This window comes from Maylandia zebra, linkage group LG8, assembly GCF_041146795.1.
Source record: "Maylandia zebra isolate NMK-2024a linkage group LG8, Mzebra_GT3a, whole genome shotgun sequence".
Classification (NCBI taxonomy): Eukaryota; Metazoa; Chordata; class Actinopteri; order Cichliformes; family Cichlidae; genus Maylandia; species Maylandia zebra.
The window spans coordinates 26529451-26547383 of NC_135174.1; the positions used below are offsets into that span (position 1 = coordinate 26529451).

The 17933-nt window shown below is 44.5% G+C and overlaps 1 protein-coding gene across 5 annotated transcripts in view; it reads left to right on the forward strand.

Annotated features, from left to right (window-relative positions):
- Nucleotides 1-17933, forward strand: part of srcap (Snf2-related CREBBP activator protein) — a 45287-nt gene that overhangs the window by 21119 nt on the left and 6235 nt on the right. For 2 of the 5 annotated variants that reach the window (XM_024803426.2, XM_024803427.2), the window contains 18 exons: nucleotides 6527-6696; nucleotides 7922-8251; nucleotides 8389-8575; nucleotides 8669-8838; nucleotides 9012-9163; nucleotides 9246-9458; nucleotides 10005-10169; nucleotides 10785-10940; nucleotides 11034-11366; nucleotides 11699-11874; nucleotides 13083-13396; nucleotides 13480-13682; nucleotides 14201-14370; nucleotides 14495-14691; nucleotides 15308-15422; nucleotides 15898-16023; nucleotides 17512-17688; nucleotides 17803-17886. In XM_024803426.2, the coding sequence (XP_024659194.1) occupies nucleotides 6527-6696; nucleotides 7922-8251; nucleotides 8389-8575; nucleotides 8669-8838; nucleotides 9012-9163; nucleotides 9246-9458; nucleotides 10005-10169; nucleotides 10785-10940; nucleotides 11034-11366; nucleotides 11699-11874; nucleotides 13083-13396; nucleotides 13480-13682; nucleotides 14201-14370; nucleotides 14495-14691; nucleotides 15308-15422; nucleotides 15898-16023; nucleotides 17512-17688; nucleotides 17803-17886 (3438 nt within the window). The remainder of the gene's footprint in view (nucleotides 1-6526; nucleotides 6697-7921; nucleotides 8252-8388; nucleotides 8576-8668; nucleotides 8839-9011; nucleotides 9164-9245; nucleotides 9459-10004; nucleotides 10170-10784; nucleotides 10941-11033; nucleotides 11367-11698; nucleotides 11875-13082; nucleotides 13397-13479; nucleotides 13683-14200; nucleotides 14371-14494; nucleotides 14692-15307; nucleotides 15423-15897; nucleotides 16024-17511; nucleotides 17689-17802; nucleotides 17887-17933) is intronic. The other 3 variants (XM_076887711.1, XM_024803428.2, XM_076887712.1) reach the window with 3 other exon arrangements.

Sequence of the window (17933 nt, forward strand, 5' to 3'; positions counted from 1 at the left end):
TATCCTGCTGCTTTTACACACACACACACACACACACACACACACACACACACACACACACACACACACACACACACACACACACAACGGTCAGCGATTCTCTGCGCGATCAACCTCTCATATGTTTAAGCTTGCTGCGGGAGATTTCACTTGTCATGTTTGCATAGTAAGCTAACGATTGATAATACCATGTCAGAGGAATTGGTGCGCAAATTATCATCACTCACCAATCAGTGCTGTCGCTCTCTATGCACAGTTCGCGCGATTGCAAAGTGAAAGCAAAAAACAAGCGCAAATTCAAACGCGATTTCAATATGTCACATATTGACAGTGGCTCACCGAAGCCAATGACATAATTACCCAGCTACATTTCCGAAAGAATGCAAAAGCATTGACATATATTTTTCCTTCCTACAATGTCGCTAGCCCCGGGATGTCAGGCAGGCGATTTTGCAAGCCCTGTATCTGATTGAGGAATCACTCATCTTTGGAAAAGAGAGTTTATTACAGAGAAATGGCTCTTTCCAAAATAAAAGCTATACTATACGCTTCTTCTGGGCTATATTCTCAGCAGCATATTGTAGCGGGTCAGGGCTGTTCCGGGTTCTGTTTGTACAGTTATGTTTTGTTTATGTTGCCATAGTAACGGGTGACGCCCTCTCGCTACGACGGTGTGTCCTTCCGGGGTCAGAGGGCGCCCTGTGTGTTGTTGTTGTTGCTGTGCGGTTTCCGCGATGAGCAGTTAGCTAGCGGCAGTGTTCTTCTGCAGATGTCAATAAACGGCTGTGCTCCCTGGCTAGCTCACGGGAAGCAAGACCAAACAACACCTCCGTCTCCTCCTTGTCTGAGCTCGCCACATTGGTGTCAGAAGTGGGATGATGGTGGCACCCCATGTTCTGACCCGAGTGACTTTTTCCCCCGCCGGTCGTGACCGGCCGGTGCGCCAAAAGAAGGCACCTGGACATTTGCAGGACTTTGTGTGGGGTAATGGGGTCGTCGGGGACGACTGACCCCTTAGGTGGGGGCTATGTATTGGGTCAGGGCTGTTCGGGGTTCTGTTTGTACAGTTATGTTTTGTTTATGTTGCCATAGTGACGGATGACGCCCTCTCGCTGCGACGGTGTGTCCTTCCGGGGTCAGAGGGCGCCCTGTGTGTTGTTGTTGTTGCTGTGCGGTTGCCGCGATGAGCAGTTAGCTAGCGGCAGTGTTCTTCTGCAGATGTCAAACGGCTGTGCTCCCTGGCTAGCTCACGGGAAGCAAGACCAAACGACACCTCCGTCTCCTCCTTGTCTGAGCTCGCCACAATATTAAACATATCAGGTCCCCATAAGGAGAATCATGTGCTAACGGCTGTCTAAATGACTCGGGTAAAGTTTGTAGCATGCATGCTTGTTTTTTTTTTGTCTGCTTCCACTTGTCTTTGCACTAGGATGATGTCAGCGTAAATGTGCAGTCATATTCGTTGTGTTCCCACTAGTGCTGTCAGCGTTAATCTCGTTGAAATGTCGTTAACGCCACAACACGGCAAATCTCCGTTAACGAGCTACCCTTGATCGCCCCGTGCATGGGGCTAGACGGCCAACACGTTAACGAGCTAACTGCGCTAACACACTAGTCCCCACCCTTGTAATTGAGGATTGCGTGGCACATCCAACATACTGTTTTACTTTAGGCCATGACGCGCTTACCTTCAGGGTCATACCTCACATGAAAACCAAAATAATTCCAAACGCCAGATCTGAATGAGGGTGGGGGAGGTTCAATTTGCCATGTTGCAAGGAGAGCTTAACTTCTGTCTCGCTAGCTTGCCCTGCGCTCTTCCTTCTGATGATGCTGTCTGTGTTGAACGCTCAGTGGATCTGCGCTCGACAGTGCAGCCTAGGCGGAGTAGTCGAACGCAGATTCACTGAGTGCTCAACACAGACAGCATCGTCAGAAGGAAAGTTGATAAAATAAATTACAAATTTTGTATTGTTCGATTCATATGCGTACCGAACCGAAAGCACTGTATCGAACGGTTCAATATCGATACGAGTATCGTTGCACCCCCCCCCCCCCCCCAAAAAAAAAAAAAAAAAAAATTATATTCGTCGAAGAATCCATAGGTCCGTCATCCTATTCATGTAGCCCCTTCCGCCGGGGTTACTTGCGTAGTAGCATTCCAACAACGCCCTGTTTTCGTCCCTTGCCCACCGATGCCTTCTTGTTCCAGTAGCCCACTTTTCGTCAGGGTGCCCTGGTTCCTCAACACCTGACGCGGACCTTGTTGATCCGGGCGACGTCCGAGCCGGCATGCCTTCATATCTCGCTCATGTCTGCGGTAGGCTTGCTTAGCATAGGGGGTCTAGCCTTAGGACCCTTACTGGATACAGACGCCCCAGGCAGGAATCGAACTTGCGATCCTCTGTTCCAAAGGCGTGTAGTCTAACCACTACGCTATCCAGCTGCTACGAATAAGGTGCCTAAGAAATACAGCAAGCTGTCCATACCTGAGGCCTTGGAAACTGCCAAGCAAAGACTCACAGCCTTGGCCAGCCGCTTGAGGAGGTACACCAGAGAGATAGAAGGCAGGAGAATAAACCAGCTGTTCTCCACAGAACCAGCAAAGGTGTACTCTCAGTGGCAAGGGAACAATAAGAGAACAGCACCACCAAGGCTGGAGACGGAGCAATACTGGAAGAGCATATGGGAGAAGGATGCAACCCATAACGGCAATGCTCAGTGGCTAGAGGATCTGAGGGCAGACCACAGCGACCTCCCTGAACAGGGTCCAGTAACCATCACAGTGGCAGATATCCAAGAAAGGGTCTCCAGTATGAAGAGTTGGACAGCACCAGGGCCCGACATGGTTCACGCCTACTGGCTGAAGAAGCTAACTGCACTCCACGAGCGTCTGGCAGCACAAATGAACCAGCTGCTAGTTAACGAGAGACACCCGGAATGGCTAACTGAAGGCCGGACGGTCCTGATCCCCAAGGACCCCAAGAAGGGACCGGTCCCCTCCAACTACCGACCAATAACCTGCCTCAGTACTACATGGAAGCTCCTGTCAGGCATCATATCGGCTAAGATGAACAGGCACATGGGTCAATACATGAGCGGGACACAGAAAGGAATTGGCAAGAATACCAGAGGCGCAAAACACCAGCTACTGGTAGACAGAACAATCAGCCGAGACTGCAAGACCAGACTGACCAACCTGTGCACTGCCTGGATTGATTACAAGAAGGCCTATGACTCAATGCCCCACAGCTGGATACTGGAATGCCTAGAATTGTACAAGATCAATGGGACCCTAAGAGCCTTCATCAGGAACTCAATGGGGATGTGGCGTACAACACTAGAGGCCAACTCCAAGCCCATAGCACAAGTCACCATCAAGTGCGGGATCTACCAAGGAGATGCTCTGTCCCCACTGCTGTTCTGCATAGGCCTGAACCCCCTCAGTGAGATCATTAACAAGACTGGCTACGGATACCGACTACGGAACGGAGCAGTTGTCAGCCACCTCCTGTACATGGATGACATCAAGCTGTATGCCAAGAGTGAACGAGACATCGATTCACTGATCCACACTACCAGGCTATACAGCAATGACATTGGAATGTCGTTCGGACTGGAGAAGTGTAGTCGGATGGTAACAAAGAGAGGGAAGGTAGTCAGAACTGAGGGGATTGAACTACCAGAAGGCAACATTGCAGACATAGAGGACAGTTACAAGTACTTGGGGATCCCGCAGGCGAATGGGAACCATGAAGAGGCCGCTAGAAAAGCTGCAACCACCAAGTACCTGCAGAGGGTCAGGCAAGTCCTGAGGAGTCAGCTGAATGGTAAGAACAAGATCCGGGCCATCAACACGTGATCAGGTACCCTGCTGGGGTAATAGGCTGGCCAAAGGAGGAGATAGAAGCCACTGACATAAAGACAAGAAAGCTCCTTACCATGCATGGAGGGTTTCACCCCAAGTCCAGCACCCTGAGGCTGTACGCTAAGCGGAAGGAAGGGGGCCGGGGACTGGTGAGTGTCAGCACCACAGTCCAGGATGAGACAACGAACATCCAAGAATACATTGGGAAGATGGCCCCAACTGACCGAGTGCTCAGTGAATACCTCAGGCAGCAGAAACCCAAGAAAGAGGAGGGAGACGAGGAACCATCATGGAAGGACAGAGCCCTGCACGGTATGTACCACCGGCAGATAGAGGAGGTGGCTGATATCCAGAAATCCTACCAGTGGCTGGACAAAGCTGGACTGAAAGACAGCACAGAGGCACTAATCATGGCAGCACAAGAACAAGCTCTGAGCACAAGATCCATAGAGGCTGGGGTCTATCACACCAGGCAAGACCCCAGGTGCAGGCTGTGTAAAGATGCCCCAGAGACAATCCAGCACATAACAGCAGGGTGCAAGATGCTAGCAGGCAAGGCATACATGGAACGCCATAACCAAGTGGCCGGCATAGTGTACAGGAACATCTGTGCGGAGTATAACCTGGAAGTCCCGAGGTCAAAATGGGAGATGCCCCCAAGGGTGGTGGAGAATGACCGAGCTAAGATCCTGTGGGACTTCCAGATACAGACGGACAAAATGGTGGTGGCTAACCAACCGGACATAGTGGTGGTAGACAAACAGAAGAAGACGGCCGTAGTGATCGATGTAGCGGTTCCGAATGACAGCAATATCAGGAAGAAGGAACACGAGAAGCTGGAGAAATACCAAGGGCTCAGAGAAGAGCTCGAGAGGATGTGGAGGGTGAAGGTAACGGTGGTCCCCGTGGTAATCGGAGCACTAGGTGCGGTGACTCCCAAGATAGGCGAGTGGCTCCAGCAGATCCCGGGAACAACATCGGAGATCTCTGTCCAGAAGAGCGCAGTCCTGGGAACAGCTAAGATACTGCGCAGGACCCTCAAGCTCCCAGGCCTCTGGTAGAGGACCCGAGCTTGAAGGATAAACCGCCCGCAGGGGCGTGCTGGGTGATATATATATATATATATATATATATATATATATATATAATATTATTATTATTATATATATATATATATATATATATATTTTTTTTTTTTAAGTTTGGATATCTGGGGTTTGGGGTTTCTGCTGATACGAGCACTGATCTGATACCAGTCTTAAATTAATAAGCTGGGTTTCTCTTTGTGAGAAAGAGATTCGGCAATCGCTCTTTTATGTGAAGGACAACATTATGCTTGCCTCAGTCAGGTTTCAGAGCAGCCAAAACATGAAAAACAACCTAGCACAGGGGTAGGCAACTCCAAACCTCGAGTGCTGGTGTCCTGCAGGTTTTAGATTTCACCCTGTGTCAACAGACCTGAATCAAATGATTAGTTCATTACCAGGCCTCTGGAGAACTTCAAGATATGTTGGGGAGGTCATTTAGCCATTTGAATAGGCTGTGTTGGATCAAGGACACATCTAAAACCTGCAGGACACCAGCACTCGACGCCTGGAGTTGCCTACCCCTGACCTAGCACAATAAAGTAAATCTCTAAATCAACCAAAATCTAACTAGAATCCAATAAGGAGTTTAATGAGGAAATCCAACAGAAGATTCAGGGATTCCTAACTTTAAAAACCAAAATGTAATAAATTAAAATGTCAAATCTAAATTTACTGGAGTGGTTTTAATTAGTAAAATAATCCAGGGTGGGACCATTAGTAACATGGTCCTCCTAAAATCCAAAGACAGACATGCTAATTGTTGATTCTAAATTGGTCGTAGATGAGGATGTAAGCATAAATGTCCTGTCATAGACTGCTGACCTGTTCAGGTTTTTCTCTACTGCAGCAGGTTTAGGCCCCCAAGTTTGATAAATGGTTAAGATGATGCGTGGAACTAAACTAAGACTGTTTATTTTATCCACCTAATTTATTTACATTCTTTAGTTCAGCTTCAACAGTTTGTCTTCATTTTTGATACAAGCCACAACACAAATGTTTCAGTGATTGTTTAAATTTCAGGAGTGCAGATACTGCAGCAGTTTGTCAATTAGTTTCTTGTTCACACTTCTTCCTTTTCCTTTTTAGCACTAAGACTGGGGTATTTATTTATATTTGCCTATATTTAGGGGTAGACTACAGCGAGGCACAAGTTAAAATGCTTACTGGTTACTGTGTTAATGCCAATACGTCACCCGTAACTGCAACACGAGCGACGTTACTGCATATTGTTGTCATTTAGAGTCTGTGCACCTCCTGCCAGAGCGACATAAAGATTGTATTAATCAAGTTTGCGACTACTGGTTATGCTAACTTAAAATAAAGAACTAAAAGCTTCCCAACAAGTGTTAAACCTGACATCATACACTGGGGTCTTCTGGTATTTTCAGTTCCATAACTTTATACAGTTATGGATTGATTTGTTTAACTTTTCCCACCGATATGATTCCTGTCTTGCATTGACGAATTCCTAATTTCCAGCAACTGTTGACATGTTTGACAGATACTGTATAAAGTGAAAAACTGAGTGCTGGAAAATAATAAGCCACTCTGTTACACTTTCTCTTCTTAGGGCTGGACAAAGCCAAATGCTTTCCACGTTTGCATCACTTCTTACAAGCTGGTGCTGCAGGATCACCAGGCCTTCAGGCGAAAGTCTTGGCGCTATCTGATCCTCGATGAGGCCCAGAACATCAAGAACTTCAAGTCCCAGCGCTGGCAGAGTCTGCTGAACTTCAACAGGTCAGTGGAGACTGTTTGTGTATATGGGCCCACATCAGAGAGTGAAACCTGAGGCTCAGTGGATGAGGCATGGCCTCTGGATTTTTTTTACACTAAATTCCAAAGTAGTTTTTTGTTTAAAAAATAAATAAATAAATAAAAATCTTTTTTTTGCATTTTAATGAAAAAAAAAAGATTTATAGATATATTTTGGGGGTATTTAGACTCATGGACAGCAAACATGAATATTTGTATGTACAACTTCTGATTCTTATTGAAGAAAATCATCCTCCTTTCTCTATAATGCTTTCAAAGACATGGTGTCACTCAGTACCATTTGACTTTGAATGTATTTGAAATGCACTGAACTGTTAATCTACAGGCCACAGTTGTGTGTAAATATCTTCACATTTAAAAGTGTTTGTTCTTTTCAAAATGATTGTCATCATTTGGCTGGTGGCCGGGGCCAGCTGGTGGTAATTTCTCACTGTTGTGTGGCGCTCCAAAGAGCCTGGCGCTTGTGCACATGAATAGATGCACGCTCTGAGAACGCACACCTTTATACAGGCTGCAGCGATTCGCTCCGATGATAAATCAAGATTACAACATCATCAGTATGAGGATGTTTCACAGTACCGGCTGAATAGAGAAATACTTGCACAGCATATTAAAAAAAAAGATCCGTTAGAAGTTTGAGAGTGCCTCTCATGTTCAGCATCAAAATGTTGGTTTGTGAGCTTTAAAGCAAATAAAGATGTGCTGCAAGATGCACACTTCAGCGTGGATTGTGCACTAAAAGCTTTTTTAAAAATAATCTATAATCTAAATTGATACTCAGCCCCAGTGAGATGAGCGTAGCCATGCCGACAGTGTAACCGCAAAAATATTTCTACATGAACCTCAGGATTTCCCAGCAGGACGTGGTGTTATTTACTTCACCTGTCAGTGGCTTTAATGCTGTGGCATATTTGGGTTTTAAAAAGAGTTTTATGATTTAGACTATTCCAGCAGACAGAAACACGACTCCAAATAAATGGTTATGTTATTTGTTTGATGGATGTTATAAACTCTTTATGGGGTGAAGATTGCGTTCTCAGCTTGCTGCACCCATGTGGCTAAAATGAGTTAAAGCATGTTTGATATCTTTAGCAGCTGAAAACTCTTATTTTCCTCTTCGTACTCACCTGAAGCTTGAATGATACGACTTTTTTATTTACGTCTCTCCTCGTGTCTGTGCTGATCATAGCCACCGGCGACTGCTGCTGACAGGAACCCCTCTACAGAACAGCCTGATGGAGCTCTGGTCCCTCATGCATTTCCTCATGCCCCACGTCTTCCAGTCCCACCGCGAGTTCAAAGAGTGGTTCTCCAACCCGCTGACGGGAATGATCGAGGGCAGTCAGGAGTACAACGAAGGCCTGGTTAAGAGGCTTCACAAGGTGCTGAGGCCGTTCCTGCTCAGGAGGATCAAGGCTGACGTGGAGAAGCAGATGCCCAAGAAATATGAGCATGTGGTGCGCTGCCGTCTGTCCAAGAGACAGCGATTCCTCTACGATGACTTCATGGCGCAGGCATCGTAAGTTACTGACTCAGCAGGAGGAATTCAAAGTTAATGTAAATTTAGTTTGTGTTTTGAAACGTAGTCACCAAAAGAAGGTGAAACTGGAAAAAAAAAATGTAATTGAATTTGACCCTAAACCATCTGATTTACAGGACCAGGGAAACGCTGGCCAGTGGTCACTTCATGTCTGTGATTAACATCCTCATGCAGCTTCGCAAAGTGTGCAATCATCCCAACCTTTTTGACCCTCGACCCATCCAGTCTCCCTTCATCATGCAACCCATTATTTTCCACACAGCCTCTCTGGTGCATGACGCCCTGGAGGTATCTCCTTTGAAGGTAAGCCTGAAAATAAAAAGCTTTCATTTGTTCAGAAAGTTGAGCCTGATGGCGTGATTTTTAATCTATTCTAACTTGCTTTTGCATTCTCAGCGCTGCGACGTTTCCATGTTTGACCTTGTTGGTTTGGAGAGCCGCGTGTCCCGTTACCAGGCAGATGTCTTCCTGCCACGCTACAGGGCCAGTCGCCAACTAATCCAGGAGATCATGGAGTCCCCCGAACCTCCTCCAAGGCCCAAACCAGTCCGCATGAAAGTCAACAGGTAAAGGGGGAAAAAAAGAAAGAAAAGAAAAATGCAGATTTGGATACTTGCAAATTTACATGTATTTTGGTTTTCTACGTTACCTGTGTTACCATACCTGTGACATTTATTACATGATATAATTATTGTCCTAAGTGCAGTAGTTCCCATATTTTATGTGTGTCCTCTTTCAGAATGTTTCAGCCGCCTCCTAAAGGTGATAATCGCCCAGTTCTCCTGATGAACAAACCTACCTGCTCCGTCCCCCCTGCAGCACAGACCCCCAAACCACCTCCAGTCACTGAAGTCACCTCAGCTCCTGCACCCGCTCCTGTAGTTCAGCAGGGTAAGCAAGGAATGAAACACCCTTAAAAAGGTGAAACATAAATTTTGCACGTTTTTTCTAATGCATTTTTGTTAAATTTCAGTGGTCTGTTCAGTCGCATCCACTCCTCCTCGCCCATCTCTTCATCCTACCGCTCAAACTGCAGTGAGGTCCAATGCTCCAAAAGCGATGCTGACTGTACGGCCTCCCACTGCTCCCTGCACAGCCACTATCCCAGCTCAGCCGAGTCCAAACCCCAGCAATGTCATGCCCCAGAGGGTCCTGCTTAGTCCAGATATGCAAGCTAGGTTGCCTTGTAAGTACATTTATTTCAAAGCAGATAAGCTGTGATGTTGTTGAAGTATTATCTCATTAAAACTCTGAGCCTGGGGACAGTTTCATGAGCTCCTGTTCAAAATGTAAGTCTCGTCCATTTCTCTCTTTAGATGAAGCATATTTTGAGCGTCTCGGTTTAGATTTCAATTTAATGATTGTTTACTCATTTTCATTGCTGGGTAAAAACCACACAGGAACACAGTGTGTACTCTGCCTCAGGTTGTTTCTTAAGGTGCAGGTGAAAAATAAAGATGGCAGTGCTTAGAAAATCTCAAACACACTTTGCAACTTCTAAAAATGGATCAACCATTAACATACAAGAAAGAGATTAGTCTACTTTTAGTTACAGGAGTCTGTGTGTTCTGTTATTTTCGACCATTCAGTAAGAAAACAAAAGGTATTTGGGGGATTTTTATTAACTAAATGCAGTACAGGTCTCTGTCATTCATTCATAATTAAATTAATTTGTGGTAAAGTGAATGAATTATTATTTCTTACCTACGTGTCTCTTATTTTTCTTCCTAAGCTGGGGAGGTAGTAAGTATAGCCCAGCTGGCTTCTCTGGCAGGTCGGCCTGTGTCGTCGTGTCAAGGAAGCAAACCAGTCACCTTCCAGCTTCAGGGCAACAAGTTGACTCTGTCTGGAGCACAGATCCACCAAGTTCCAGCAGCTTCCTCACGCCCAGTTCAAGGTTGGTGTCTCCCACTAACTGTGGGTTTTCTAGTTTTCACCGATCAGATTTTATGGTTAGTAAAAGGTGTAATACCTCGTTTTGTTTGAACTTCAAAGTGTCATATTGCTGTTTGGGATAGGGGGCTGCTCAAAACAAGTTGTATTATCATTTTTACCTACATTTTGATGCCAGGATTACTTCTGAGTCAAAATATTCTATGCATGTTAATTAACAAGAAAACTTGGGTGCAATCATGTAAATATACTAAATTTAGCCATACAGGCCCTGGAAGTTTGATAGCATTTATCTATTGTGGTTATAGTTTAAATGGGACCAGGATATCCTTTGACCTCATTTTTATCTGATTTGAAATCAGACTAAAGATTAAAGATATTATATGTTTTTGGATTTTTGCAGAATCCCACTGCAGCTGGACTGCTTTATATTCAGTTATGCCAAAGTCTTTTAATCCTTCAATCAGAAGATAATCCACATTGGTCTGCTTCATTTAACTGATGACTGTTATTGTCCCATAATTGTGATTGATTTCTTATTTACATAAATCCCATCCCGTCCCATAATTAGGGAATAATTAAAGTCCTTATAACAGTCTGGTTCACTGTCACTCTACAGGTAATGTGATAAACCTGGTCCCCGGTGGCGTGCAGCATCACCTCATCAGCCAACCTGCACAGGTGGCTGTCCAGAGTACAGTCAGCACACACCCTGCAAACAATCCCTCTGCTGCCCCCCCTGCTAATCGCCTGCCACACAACACCACCTCTCAAGGTGTTAAATCCTTCTCCCTCCTCCTTTTATTTTAAGTATGAGACTTCCTGCTGGATATATGTAACCCATGTTTGTATATTTAATGTTTTTCAGTGTCCTCAACCATGGTGAGCAGCCCTGGGGTCGTGAAGATCGTTGTGCGTCAGTCAACAGGCAAGGAGGGCGGGCCTGTGCCCACCCTGGCTGTGGCCCCTTCCCCTCGTGTCGCTCCCCAGCCATCCCCTTCCCTGCACCCACACGCCAACACGACCCCCGTCAGGAACACCGCTCCACTGCAAATTGCCCAGCGCACCCCTGGTCCTGCTACCGCCCACTACACCATAGCTCCTCCCAGAAACCCTAGCTCAGCCCCGAACCAGCCCCAACCCCCTCGCCCTGTCCTCAAAGTAGTGCAGCCTCCTCCTCCATCGAGCACAGAACAGCCAGGTGAGAGAACGGGCTTGAGCTGTTATTCTCACTGAGCTGAAATTCAGATTGAATTCAGATGAAATGAAGATTGCATGACAAACCGAGCTGGGTCCAGTTTTTAAGCTTTATTTCTTCTTTTCCCTAACAACCTGCTGCAAGTTAATAAAATTTAATGTATAATGAAACATACAGGCATGCAAAAAGGTATTTTTAAGTAATGAAAATAATTGGATTTGAAATCGAATAACACAGAGATGCAAAAGAAGAAGAAATAAAAGTGAAATTGACTTTAAAGCAAATCCGTATTGAGTTTTTTACAGGAGGCTGTTTTCTCTTCTGTCTTTCTGCAGCTCCAGCTCAGGTGAGCGCCTCTTCTTCTGCTCCAAAGACCTCAGCAACACCGCGGGAAAGTAGCAGCAGCAGTCAGACAGCAGTTAGCACAAAGTCAAAGTCCAATCTGGGTGCAAAAGCCTTCCCTCCACCCAGGAAGGTGCCTCGTCCTGCTCCCCGTTCGCCTTTCTACATGGTAAGCAGTTTGTCCCTCTTGGACTTCACCTTTTAGATATTTAAAGCATCTGCAATCATTTTTTTTGAGGTGTTACCCAATACTTCTTCACCTAGTTAAAATAAATGCCCCCCTGTACTGAGACAATCTAATGTCCTGTTATTTTGGAACCATGCATCAGCGCTATGTAGACATGAACCGGGACGTTTCTAAACTGAAAAGATGCATGAAACATCAGTTTAAAAAAACAACAACAAACAAACCAAACTTTATGTGTGCCAAATCTCAGAGCGATGGAGTTGTAAAGACAAGTTTGATCATAGCATTCAGTCAGCAGGGCTCAGCTCACTAAAATAAAACTACATAATCAAAGAGGTTTCACTGTTACGCACAGGTATGGATTTGACATGTTCCGGCTTGTGATACTGGCTCCGTGAGACTTTTAGAAAAGCTTCCACAAAGAAAATTAAAGGTTCATTATTTTGCTTTTACATCAGGATAAGTTTGTTATACTCATAGCTGCCATACCCAAACTGTTCCAACAGGTTTTTGCACTTCAGTAGCCGACTTGTAAAAGTGTTTTTGAAGTCTTTATGTGGATCACAATGTTTAGATTAAGGCGGTATGGGAACATTAAAAACCATAATCTATGATCTTTAAATTTTATTGGTTAAATTGAAGCATGTCAATAAATTATATACATCTCTGATGCCAGTTTACCAGTTTGGCAATTTTTTTTTTTTTTTTTTTTTTAATAATTGAAATTCATTCATCACCATCGGCATACAGCAATAAATGATTTAGCCTACCTTGTTTAGTAGACAATAAACTGGTTTTATAGAATAAAATGTCAGGCTCAATAAAACTGGATTAAAAAAGCTGACAAAGTGCAGTAAAACACCAGAACAGAAAACAGATCAGCTCAGTTTATCAGGTTGAAATAAAGTGTAAGTGTCAGCGTTTTTCCTCTCCTGTGGTGCAGACGGTGGTCAAGTTTATCAATGAACAATAAGTTTGTCATGTGAACTTCAAAGTAGATTTTTTTTTTTTTTTCCAGTTTATTTCCGCTGCCCCCAACTGGTAAAGGAAATCAATTACAATCATTTTTTCTCCATTGTACATTTAAACAAGACTGAGCCTGATATACGAGCATGTTTTTCTTAAATATGCTGTCAACACTGCCCTGATTTCTGTAGCCTCCATTTACTTGTATCTCTTTACCTCAACAGTCATGGCTTGCAGACTCCGAGAAACAGCAGCACGACAGCCGGCTGGACTTCATCTTTCGAGTCAACGAACTCCACTGTGGAGCAAAGCCCATGTATGGTCAGGAGGTTCTGGACTTCCTGACTTTCCTGCCCGGTCGTCGTCCATCACCTGCTGCCCTGAACCCTCAGGGAGAGTGGGGCCGCTCTGGCCAGAGCAGCTGTCTGTATGCACAGCAGCAAAACGAGCACGACTACTGGTTTCACAGTCACGCTGTAAGAGAGGCCATCCACAGCATCGAAGGACGGCTGGAGCTGCTGAGTGACATCATAGACCGGTACTTAGCTTAACAGTCGTTTGGTTATTTGATATTACAAAGCTTCAGCTAAGGAGAAGGAGCTAACTTTGCTGTTTGTTTAGGTACACATTTGCAATTCCTCCAGTGGAAGCTCCACCCATCTCCATGCACTGCTGCCATCCTCCGCCATCTCTGAACCACAAGCAGGCAGTCTTCTCCTCCATGTTATCAGCTGAAGTCACGCCGCTCACTCGCAGCCTCCACCACGTCCAGTCCTATATGAGGACACAGTTCCCTGACCTGAGGCTCATACAGTACGACTGTGGTGAGTTCTCAGTGTGGTTTTTTGTTTTGTTTTGTTTTACAGAAAACCATGGAGCACCTTGTGGCAATCCACACCTACATCAGATACTCCTAATCACAAAATCTAAGGTTTAAATAAAAACGGTGTTGACTTGCAGGGGTGACACAAAGCAGGAAAATCCAGGACTGTCTAAGTATCCATTCTCACCTATAAGCCTTTGACAGGATGTTTGATAAGACTGTCATTTACTAAGGTGGGGGTCACCCACAGCTTAGATCCCATTCATCCCTCATCACTGACTCGATCCCAGATGCACACTGGCAACAACTTTAGCAAAACTCTCGACTGTACTGCAAAATTGGCACTAAATTTTCTTGAAATAGTATTTGGTTAGTCTTTTCTTTCCACCACTGTGTTTTATGCATAAAAGGCTGCTTCAAAGAGTTTACTCCATGTGCGATTATTAAATAATTTTATGCTCCTGCAGCTTGTTTTGCTTGCTGGTGGCTCATTTTGTGTCTTCTGTCTCCTGTTTTCAGGTAAGCTTCAGACTCTCCACACGTTGCTGCGAAAGCTGAAGGCGGGAGGCCACAGGGTGCTGATTTTCACTCAGATGACTCGAATGCTGGATGTGCTGGAGCAGTTCCTCAACTACCACGGACACATCTACCTCCGTCTGGATGGCAGCACCCGGGTGGAGCAGAGACAGGTCAGCAGTGATGGTGTTTTGATAGCGTAATCTTCACCTGTTCCGCTTCCAGGCAAGAACGAGAAAGCTGTAGTCTGTCTGTGATGCTCATTTCCTCTGTTTGTCTTCTGCACGCCACCACCAGGCGCTCATGGAGCGCTTCAATGCAGATCGACGCATCTTCTGCTTCATTTTGTCAACCCGCAGTGGCGGCGTCGGGGTCAATCTGACCGGGGCCGACACTGTGGTGTTCTACGACAGTGACTGGAACCCCACCATGGATGCTCAGGCTCAGGACCGATGCCACCGAATCGGCCAGACCCGCGACGTCCACATCTATAGGTGACTTTCTTTTTCCCTGCTTTTACTAAAAAAAAAAAATCCTCACATAAAAACTTTCCCAAATCAAAGCTCACTCCCTTAGCTAAGATTTAAGATGCTTTGTTGTCATTATGTAGTCACATAATGAAATTCCGTGTGGTAGTTCTTAGCTTAAAGTCAGACACAATACTATAAAACAGAGACAGACATACAATAAATAAGCATACACAATAGAGGACTCACAGACAAAAGACACAAAGAGAAACAAAAAGCTGAGAGCACAGAGCCGCTGCATTGAACATAACATATGTTGTCAACATCTGTTTGACACATACGAGCGTTCATCTTGTTTGACTTAAACTGATGAGCATCTCCTACCTTCTTTGCATAATTTCAGAAGCAAAAGCAACAAAAAAAAAAAGTAGGAATAAAAATCTAAAGTTTAAAATGGAAATTGGAGCTCAGTAGTCTCTGAATTTAAAAGATCTGCAGAATCTGGTTAAACGCTTCACACCACCTGGTCAGCACCAACCCATCTGGGTGTAGGGGGAGGTTTTATACACCCGATAATCATTGGCCCAGTGAAAAATAGAAATGTGATTTTTAAAAGACTAAATCGTTTTATGTTCCTCCTCAGGTTGATCAGTGAGCGCACGGTGGAGGAGAACATTTTGAAGAAGGCAAACCAGAAGAGGATGCTGGGAGATATGGCTATCGAAGGAGGAAACTTCACCACGGCCTTCTTTAAACAGGTATCACGTTTACACGGGGCCTTCTTTGTAAAATAAATGCCCTTCAGTCAAGCCTTTTTTTTTCCCTTCTTTCTTCTTTTGTGTCTGGATAAGCTCAGTGATTCATCTGTGCATGATTAATAGTTGAAAGGCGCTCAAACATGTGGGTGGGTGCTTGGTGCATAATTGAATACAGTCACTGGTATCATGTGAAGGGATGTTTTTCCAGTGCTGGATGACAGGCCGAGACCTCATCCCCCTTTTAATTAAATTTGTTCAAACTGTCTTTTATATAAATACTACTTGTGCTTTTTTTCTTCTTCTTTTTTTTTTTTTTTTTTGAAGTATAATGGAGTTTCTTCTAATTGGTCTTTTTGAGTTTAGTGTGTTGATGACATTAAGCAGTTCAAGTGCCTCTTGTTTTCTCTGTCTCATCAAGCACACATAACCCGTTCTGCCTTTGCTAAATGTGTCCGACTGTCACTTTGTTCCTCAGCAAACCATCAGAGAGCTGTTTGATGTGAATGAGGGGGAGAAGAGGGAGGCGGCGGTGGAGCTGTCGGTGCCCCAGGCTGAGGAGGAGGAAGCCGTCAACAAGCAGAGCACCACCATCCTGGAGCAGGTTAGAAACTTGGTGTACTGGATATTTACCACCCACCTTTTGGTGATTACCAGGAACAAAATGTACGTTTACTGAAAGTCTTAGATGCAATATAAACTGAATCAGGTTTTTGCTCTCAGCCTATTGAAATGAAAAGCTTAAAAAAAAAAAAAGATCTCCTGTTAAAGGTGATCTTCTTATGAACTTCTGGACTGTTTCAAGGACTTTTCAAGAATTTAGCGATTCCTTTATTGACATTACTCATCGATTCAATTCTTGCTTGATCAACACTGGGTTCTCATTGGCTCTGTTTTGACATCTAAGCAGGAACAAAGAAATTACATTCATGCAAATCAATTGTATACTGTGGGTCAAATGTTTGTTGAGGTATTTCCCGTCTTTGTTGTGATCAGTGTTCAAACTTTGCTCAAAAAAGTAATTATTACACAGAACACTTTTCTCAAAAGTAATGCAGTACATGACTTAATTACTCCTGGGAAAAAGTACTTTGTTATACTACTTGTCACATTACTTTCACTCTGCGTTCTTGGCTAGCTTAGCGTTAGCATGCTGTCTGGGCAGATTCTTTTAAAGAACCGTTGTTGGTTTTTTTTGTGTTAGCACCATAATGCAGTTGTTTCTGTCCTGGGTATGCAAGTTTCCACTTTACCGTTCATCTCGTCCTTTTGTACAATAAAAGTAAATGTTCAAATCCATGCTCTAGACTGCTTCGCTATTTTCCTCCTCTGACACAAACTGAAATCAGCTGATTGTGCAAGAACCGTAATTGAACTGGTTTTCTTCAATAACTGGTTCTCGATTCCCATCCCTAATGGCTCCCAGTTTTGTCGCTTGATCTAACACGAGAACTCCTGTCGTGTTCCTCCTCTACTTGTGCCCTGGCTGTACTTGAACTCTTGATCTCCTCCACCGTGTCAAATCCTTGATAATGCACATTTTCAAAAATGTTCTTGCACTGTGCCGTGTGCTGGGACGCACCACAGTTTAGATAATTTCTGCTGACACCCAGGGCTTAAAAATGAAGCCATCTGAGGCTGGCTTTGAAAGCAAGCCATCCCCATATTCATGTAAACATGTATATGAGGATGGCGATGGTGTTAAAATGCCCAAATTTACAGCAGGACTAAACCCATTTATAGACCAGTACAAAAACATTTCTGGACTCTATGGATAGTTTCATCCTTTTCCAACTCTGCAGGAGACGGAATTTATAATAACTCCTCCATCTGGTCAGGGTGTTGTAGCTGCTATTTCTCCCCTCCTCCAATTCCATTCACTAACCTGGACCACTGTTTGAAAAGAATACAATAGAATAACTTCGGAGATTCGACCAATTTGACTAGGCTAAGTTATTTGATTTTTAAAACCTGAACTTTATTTCACCCCTTGTACGCAGACATAATCCAAGAGTCAGGAAAAAGTTTAACTCCTGCCACATTTATCATGCTTGTGGACATTTACCTGATTATCTCCATCTGTTTGCTTCAGGCGCTGTGTCGTGCCGAGGATGAGGAGGACATAGTGGCGGCCTCTCAGGCCAAAGCAGAGCAGGTGGCCGAACTGGCGGAGTTCAACGAAAACATACCGCTTGATGACGGCGGGGAGCAGGAGGAAGTGGAGGAGCTCTCTAAAGCCGAGCAGGAAATAGCCGCACTGGTGGAGCAGGTGAGTAAAAACACATCGGCTATAAAAATGTATAATATAATAAAATATTAATGCTCTGCTGAATCTTTGAATTACAGTTTGTTTAAACGCACCTTTTCCTCTGCTTGTCTTTAGCTCACTCCCATTGAGCGCTACGCCATGAACTTCCTGGAAGCTTCGTTAGAAGATGTGTGCAAAGAGGAGTTGAAGCAGGCTGAGGTAAAATCACAACTTTCAACTTCAGCTTAATAATTAGTGATTAATAC